Source organism: Onychostoma macrolepis, chromosome 18 (assembly GCF_012432095.1).
Source record: "Onychostoma macrolepis isolate SWU-2019 chromosome 18, ASM1243209v1, whole genome shotgun sequence".
Taxonomy (NCBI): Eukaryota; Metazoa; Chordata; class Actinopteri; order Cypriniformes; family Cyprinidae; genus Onychostoma; species Onychostoma macrolepis.
The window spans coordinates 26,718,301-26,727,116 of record NC_081172.1 but is presented as its reverse complement, the minus strand read 5'-3'; the positions used below and the strand labels follow the sequence as shown (position 1 = coordinate 26,727,116).

Genomic DNA, 8,816 nt, shown 5'->3' with positions numbered 1-8,816 from the left:
TCACTTGCTCAGCAATAGATCCTCTGCAGTGAATGGGTGCCGAAATATGAGTCCAAAATCCACTTCTTCCAGTTAAAAAGTCCATCCCATGTTGTCCTCTCGCATCAAAATCCACTGAAATATTCCACTAAAAATATTTGTTTAGAACTTTTTTGGACTGTTTTTTTTTCCTTTCCTTGATCTATGCATATTTCTCTCCTGATTCACACAAAGCAACTTTTTAAAGCAATATTTGAGTACTCATATTTTCCCTGGAAGATGGATTTGAATTCAAAAGACATTCATTGATGGACTGGAGTCATGTGGTTTAGTTCTGGATTATTTTGATGTTTTTATCAGCTGTCTGGACTGACGGCACCCATTCACTGCTGAGGATCTATTGGTGAGCAAGTGATATAATGCAAATTTTTACCAAATCTGTTCTGATGAAGAAACAAACTCATCTACATTTTGGATGGCCTGAGGGAGAGTTCATTTTCAGCTAATTTTCATGTTTGGGTGAATTATTCCTTTAACGTGATGGTAGCAACACTTAAGGTCATTGGTTTGATTTCCAGGGAATGCAATGACTGTTATGCAATGCAAGTTGGATTTGAATAAAAGTGTTTTCGTAAAAAAGTTACATTAATGTTCATTATTCCAAAATTGGATTGGATTGGGGTCTGACGTGCAAACGCTGAGGATGATAAAAATCATTCTGTCTGGTATGTATTTCCTTTCTGGGCTGGAGGGGTATCAGACTCACTCTGTGCTCTTTCAGGCTAAGTGAGGCTTAGCATGCCAAATCCAAATCTGATAACTGCTCACAATCTAACACAGCGGGTGAAAAGGTTTAAATGCCCACTGTAACCACATCAAACAGAAGGGATTTCTAATCTGGCTTGTTTTATTTTGACCAAATGTCTGGCTTGAGAACTGAGCGTTTGTGATTAATGAGTCTTGGAATAAATAAAACAAATGATTTTAAACATATTTCTTCGAGATATTACCAAGATATAAACAATTTTTTACGTTTGGTTTACTTTAAGTAAACCGTTGCATGCTTTGTTGCCTGTCTAGTGGAATTGTAATACATTATATAGCCACTAGATGGTAATAATTATCTTTTTCTTTTACAGGAGTCTCTCATTGACGGGATGTTGAGGGTTTCAGTATAAATATTTAAGTTTAATAAAAGACAAAGTTTAATGGAATCTGTGTAAGATTAATTATTTTCATAATTAAAATTTCTTGTCTGGGCTTTGTTTTTCTTTCATTACATTTGGAATTAACTTCTGTCCTCAGCAACAATATCCTGAGGTGTTGAGTATCATAGCAGCTATTTTGATAAATTCCTTTGCACCCTTTTTCCACTTTTGCCATTGCTTTATTAGGCCATAATACCAGTGCCACTGGGGGACGTTTTATATCAAGTTCGGCTGTTTATGATTTCACAACTAAATCTGTGGTTGAAATCTCATATGTAAGGATTTACATCATTTATAGAAATTTGAAAGGAATGCAAAGTAAAACGAATTTAGTCTACTAAAACAAACAATTCCACCGTTTGAATTGGACACCTTACATAGACTATAATCTTTTTTTTTTTAAACCACAATGGTAGTTTCCACTAAAATATCATTATTACAGTTATTGTTACTAAACCGTATACCACTGTAATAATAAAAAAGAAAGAAAGAAAAAGTTCTTATTACACTGTTTGAATGAGATCACATAATTCATTGTTTTAATTTGTAGGAGTAACAATGATATTGCATTTTGCCTGAAACTATTACCATTATACATTTGTCCAAAGGTAGATCTCCAGATTGAGAGTTTGTGTTTTATTGAGCGCCTTTTCTGTTGTAGGTGGGCGGAGCCACGATTTACGCAATATATTTTCAGTTGTAAGAAGGCGGAGCACATTCTGGACGTCATTGGCTTTTCAGAAGTGTGTAGGAGGAACCACGAGAGTGCGTCATGAATGCCCCGCCCCTGTATTAGAGGACACTGAGAGAGGAGAGCGAAAGTTCAGTGTGCGCCAGTGGAGATGTGAGGAGGACACAGGAGCTGCTGACGGACTACACGCTTCACAGAAGTTCGGAGATAACTGAAGACAAGGACAAATTTGTTATTTCTCTTGCTGAGCTCCTCCTGATGCCCTTATTTGTCCTAGTAATGACGGTAACGACTGACATGAAATATTAGTGTTTTAAGTGACTGTGCACGCGCGTTTTTCATAGAAACATATAACGAGTTTGGACATTAAGCATTATTTTATATGATATGCAGACTTTAAAAAGGGATATTTTTGAGAGAAGTTTCATTTAGAGGAATATCTGTTTTTCAGCGTTGTAACTGGAGGACACATTAAATATTCATTGAAGCACTTTTAATCTAAGCGGTGTCTATGGAGCTGTATAATCACCCATAACACACAAAAGTTTCCTCTCTTGGGACTGTATATGCCAGGAAAGTTTCCACTGACTTGCCTCATTCAAAAAAAAGGTGACTGAAACTGAAAATCCAGCATGGGAGGTTCACCTCTGAAAATTGTGATTTCTCTGTGGTGTCAGCTGGTCATTGCTGCCTACAGTTTAGAGATTGGCTCCTATGACCTGGAGAGAGGGAGACCGGCTAAATGCGAGCCTATCGCCATCCCTATGTGCCAGGGCATCGGTTACAACCTCACCCGGATGCCCAACTTTATGGACCATGACAATCAGAGGGAAGCTGCGATTAAGCTGAATGAATTCGCTCCTCTGGTGGAATATGGTTGCGATGTGCATTTGAGATTTTTCCTCTGCTCTCTTTATGCCCCTATGTGTACGGACCAAGTGTCCACATCCATCCCCGCCTGCCGTCCCATGTGCGAACAGGCACGTCAGAAGTGCTCGCCCATCATGGAGAAGTTTAATTACGCCTGGCCTGATTCTTTGGACTGCTCTAAATTGCCCACCAGAAATGACCCCAACGCGCTGTGCATGGAAGCCCCGGAAAATGATACCAAAACCGAAACTAAGAAAGGAGAGGGCATGTTGCCTGTGCCGCCCAGACCAAGGCAGCCCGGCGCTGGGAACGGACGCTCAGGGGGAAGCATGGGAGTTTGTGAGAACCCGGAAAAGTTCCAGTATGTGGAAAAGAGCGAGACGTGCGCTCCACGCTGCTCATCGGCCGTGGATGTGTTCTGGTCCAGACAGGATAAGGACTTTGCTTTCATTTGGATGGCGGTTTGGTCCACTCTGTGCTTCGTATCCACGGCTTTCACAGTCCTAACCTTCCTGCTTGACCCACATCGCTTTCAGTACCCAGAGCGGCCCATCATCTTCCTCTCCATGTGCTACAACGTTTACTCAGTAGCCTTCATCATTCGATCCGTCGCCGGGGCAGAGAACATTGCGTGTGACCGGGAGAACGGCGAGTTGTATATTATCCAAGAGGCCTGGAAAGTACGGGTTGCACCATTGTCTTCCTCATCCTCTACTATTTTGGCATGGCAAGCTCCATCTGGTGGGTCATCCTCACCCTCACTTGGTTCCTGGCGGCAGGTAAGAAATGGGGTCACGAGGCTATCGAGTCGCACAGCAGCTACTTCCACATGGCTGCCTGGGGCATACCTGCGCTGAAGACCATAGTCATCCTCACCATGCGGAAAGTTGCAGGCGACGAGCTCACCGGACTGTGCTATGTGGGCAGTATGGACGTGGGGGCGCTAACGGGCTTCGTCCTCGTGCCTCTGTCTTGTTACCTCGTTATCGGGACGTCTTTTATCCTGACCGGCTTTGTGGCGCTTTTCCACATCCGAAAGGTTATGAAGACCGAAGGCACCAACACAGAAAAACTAGAAAAGCTGATGGTGAAAATCGGCATCTACTCCATCCTGTACACAGTTCCCGCCACCTGCGTCATCATTTGCTACTTCTACGAACGTCTCAACATGGACTACTGGAAATTTAGAGGGCTGCAAAGCAAGTGCACCACATTCCCGGGTCGGAGGAACGAGGACTGCTCCCTGGAGTCTTCGGTGCCCACCGTGGCCGTGTTCATGCTGAAGATCTTCATGTCACTGGTGGTGGGCATCACTAGTGGTGTGTGGGTCTGGAGCTCTAAGACGCTGCAGACTTGGCAGGGGCTGTGTAGCAGGAAGTTGACAGAAAGGACTTGCAGGAAGCACTGCAGCGGGAGCTGCAGCACCAGTCACTGCCACTACAAAGCACCTGCCGTTATACTGCACATGTCAAAGACTGATCCCTACTCGGACTGTCCCACGCACGTATGAGCGCAGCCCTGAGACTGTGGCCTCATCTGTGATGTACCGTACCGTGGACTTTGTGAGAATAAGACATACGGTGCAGTGAAGCAAACAAACTTAAAACCCAACATTGCAGCTAAACAATGGATTAACAGTACTTCTTAGTTAAAGGGAGAATTTTATCATTGCTTGCTGTAGCACAAAATGAGACAGATATGCACATCCTAATCAGTTATAAATATCTGCAATCGCTCTTGCATGGAGACGTGCACAGTGTCCCTATCTAAAAGCTGTTCGATGACTTGTTAATAGGTTTAATTACTTGTTCGAATGTTTCAGGACTTCTATTTATTGTATATATATATATATATATGTATATATATATATATTTAATTGTGTTTGTCTTGGTTTCTCACAAGATGACATTGATCAGTCTGTTAATAAGTGCCTTTTTGAAGAAGATAATAAAATGTTATATATTTTCAAAAGTTGTCTGAAATTTCTTCTTTGAAGTAGGCATTTCAATAGGTAATTGCTCACTTAAGCGCCATCTACTCCTACAAAGACAAACTACACTTTTGTTTTGGTTTTGCTACACATAACAACAGTATTATTTAAATTTAATTGAAGTGCTTGTTGTGCCCGGATGGTTGTGTTTGCATCTATTTAGAGGTGGAAGTTAAAGAGAAGCGCCTTGGTGAGACTTTTCACATGAACTGTAACAAGAAAATGCGTCAAAGCAATGCAAATATTTTGATGAAGAAAGCCAGGTTTGCATCTGAAAGGTTGCCCCAGTTCAAATGCAAATCGATCCTTGAGGGACCCTTTCAGGAGCCTTCAAAAGAGTGGGCTACCCCCGAATAACACAAGGCTATGTGGCTTTGTACGCCCCTGACACGAATAAATCTATGTTGTCAGTTTTAGGGGACTATTGGTCAGAGTTGTGACTAAGCTTGGATCATGCAGATTAAGCTTGTAGCGAAGGCCTCATTTTTGTTTTAGCACATTGTTTATGCATCGTGTTATACTCCATGTTCTTTTTTTTTTTATTCCTTTTAGCCGTTTGCTCTATTTTCTCTCTTTAATTCCCCTCCATATGACAGATGCAGCCGCTTTGGGTGCGCTTTCCTTTGAGCGCGTTTACCAGAACAGAAATCCCTGGTGGTTTTCTCTCCTTCATCCTCAAAGGGAATCGTTGAGCAGAGCGACAGACAGTAGCCTGGATTTCTCTGTGCGAACGTTCACATCATCACCTTTAAACACAGAGGTTGTTCTGGAATTATATTTCATTAATGAGGTGCACCACATGCACACACACACATCCAGATTCTCCTATTGTTGTGTGTCGCTTCTCTCTTCCCCCTCTGCTCTTTGATGTGAGCCACTCATGCAAATAAAGGCACTTTTCTCCGACGCTTGATCCGGAGCATGTAGGGCTCCGATAGCTGCTTGAATTGTATTTTCCTCACCCTACCCCGCCCGTTTGGAGCAGCGGATCTGGGTTTTGATGATTCATTCGTATGCCATTGCATGTTTGTTTTAGATCTTTTTTTTTTTTTTTTTGAGCTTGGTTTAAAAAAAGAAGCATTATTAGAACATGTATGGATAAACCAAACCAACAGGCTATGCGGTATGCAGCATTAATATTTAATACGTATTTGTATCATATTTATATATGTCTATGGCATGGGTGAACATTACATATCCCTCAAAAGAATTGGTTATTTGGACTTCTATTCTCAAAATTTTAATAGTCTGAATAAAACTCTAGGTATAGCAAGACCCGTTAAGAAATATATCCAGCATTATTTCAAGCATGAGATAACGGAAAATTTAGTGTTGGTGTGAGATTTACTCTTTCACACTACATTTTGTTAAAGTAAGTAACTATTTTTTTTCCAATAAGTACTGGTGTAGTGTGCTACATTTCCATTTTTATGTTATAGTGTTTCTGCAAGCAAATTAGTGAGTGAAATAATCATACACGTTCTCTTAAACTGCAGGTGTGTCTAAAAATTTTGCTGAACAGTCTAGACATCTGCCCTCTCTCTTAAGTAATGCTGGAAAGTCTGATTCATTTTAGTGAATCCATTTGTCCAAACAGGTCATGTAAATCAAACAGATCCCAAAAATGATTCTCTGGTTCATAAGTCCTAGCATTGCTATATACACTAAAATATTTAATTAAATTCTTTGTTGAAGTTCTTGAAATTGTTCATCGCCACTGTCAACGCAATTAATGAAATTACAGGGTTTTGGTGTGTAAACATATATGAAGAGTTCATTTGCAAAAACAGATAACTCCGTTCTTAACAATTTTCAAAAATCATGTTTTTCATTGTGCATTCCATTTAATCTCAATCAAACTGCAGTTGGGTTATTTTGGGTTAGTAAACAAGACTAAAAAAATACAGCTAACACAATAAAACACAATAAAAACATGATTTTGGGTGGGTAGTTTAAATTGCTGCCCAATGTCATTTACACAGACTCTGGCTTTACCTGACCTGAGCATTTGTTTGCTGACAACCAAGTTTTCGCAGTTACATACTAAAATTACATTCATGGTCCATTTAGCTGGTCATGCAAATGTAAATAAAATGCCTCAGTTTTTCCTTAGACATTAAAAAAAAAAAAAAAAGAAATTTACCTGGGCCTGGGGCAAAAATGCAAACAAAATATGTCTTAGAAAAAGAAAATGTATTAGATTATTTTAAACAATTATATATTACACTTTGCAATATTTTATAATCTATTCAAAATCTAGAATGTACCCTGTGCATTATATATACCTATGTCGATTTGAATTCACAATTAACAGCCATAATTGTTCAGATTCCTAAAAAGGCCATCTCACAATCAATTATAGAGGGTAAATATAAAAATAATAGTAATTTCTGACACTGCTGTAATATTTTACAAGCAATCTCTGACAGGTCTATGTGGGTTATTGAAGCCACATTGTTTTGTTGTTTAAACTGACAGCTGCATGTGTCATTTACCCATCGTCATCACAACATTGTAAAAGTGGCTCCTCTGAGAGAGCTTTGGCAAGTACACACATCCTTTCAGCAGCCAGTGGTTCAGAGCAGGCCGTTGAGGTCTGCTAGCGTTTTATGACAGAGTGTTTTGGTATTTTTCAGCTCAGGTTGCCTCTCTAGAGGGGTGCTTTACCTCCATCACAATGTCAGTAAACTGCGTCTGGTACAAGACTGCGTGTGTGTGCATCTAAAGGCACCAATTAAAATGACTCAGTCCAGTGGCTTACGTCGGAAAGGCACCTGCCCAACCACAAATGTGAGGTCAACACTGGAGCAGAACATGCATTCTCATTCACTCACATCCTCTCACTTCCTCTTTCGCAAACCTAAAATAAGCTTTGATGATGATAAAACCTCAAATATCAAACCAACAGAATTTTGGGGTGAACTTTTCCTTTGTTTGATGCCTATCAAACAAAGGAATAGTCTACTCTAAAATACATTGTTCAAACCAAAACGATATTTTATCTAATGCACCTATAAAGTCCGGATACTTTTTAGTCTCGCTGCAAGTTGTGGGATCGGGTCGTTTAGCCACGCTCTTGTCTGTCCGACCGAGCAGAGTGTGAGAGACCCTGTCCGGTCATGTGTTTGATTAAAAGAGGATCTTTATGAGGTGTTTACCCACCTCCACCCGAACCCCAGCCATGCTTATCAGTCCACAACCATCCACCCACCCCTTAGGAAAGAAGAAAGAGAGAGAGGGAGAGCAAAGAGAATAAAAGAAGCCCTCATTACACTCATCCACCCCCTCCACCCTCCCCTGCCCTCCAGAGAACTATCCCTTTTCTGCACTGTTTTGATGTGTAAATGAGCGCATTGAAAACCTGCTGGCCTAAAAGAGAAGCTTTCCATGAAAATGCGCCAGTCGCTTCGCAGCGGGGTTCACACATAGTGGGTCTGCTTTGCTCAGCACTGATGCTCCTATTTTACTAATATGAATGTATATAAAGTACAAGTACATGCATGTACAATATTGGGTGTAGAAACAATTTTCAATCAAACATTGCTAGTAAATTTTGCATTTAATTACAAAGACGTTTAGGAGCACATTAAATTAAACACAACACTTTAAAGTAGAAAGACGTAATCCAATAATCTGTTTTTACTTCAAAATAATTAATTTTTACAGTTTATTGAAATGTGTTGTATTCAGTTGTATTGAAATGTGTGAAATTTCAGTACTGAACGTAGGCATATTCAAGACAATCCTGGTTTTATTGTAAACAATTCATCAGTGTTCCAAAAAAAAAAAAAAATGTATGTTGCTGCTGGATTTGTTTCTATGTCCTAAAATACAATTTCTGTTTGTATTGAAGTATTTATGTGCAATGATATATCTCTAGTGTTGTAATTTGCCTAGGTAGGAGCTAAACTGTGAGGCTTGCGATGTTAAAATTGACTTATTTCTACAATAGAGGCAATTAAGCCATACGTCAGTAAGCTAAAATCAAAATGCATTTTAGTTCCTATTTTAGTCAAGAATTGATTCTTTTTTTAATACACACATAGCTACAGGCGTACACTGAGTGTGTAGAATTTTT

The 8,816-nt window shown here is 40.0% G+C and overlaps 1 protein-coding gene across 1 annotated transcript; it reads left to right on the top strand.

Moving 5' to 3' along the window:
* Positions 1-1,848: 1,848 nt before the first annotated feature.
* On the top strand, positions 1,849-5,750 carry fzd9b (frizzled class receptor 9b). Its single transcript, XM_058750505.1, is given in 2 exon segments — positions 1,849-3,411; positions 3,414-5,750. Coding segments are annotated over 2 exon segments (1,746 nt in total). The 5' UTR covers positions 1,849-2,510; the 3' UTR covers positions 4,259-5,750.
* The last annotated feature ends 3,066 nt before the right edge of the window (positions 5,751-8,816 follow it).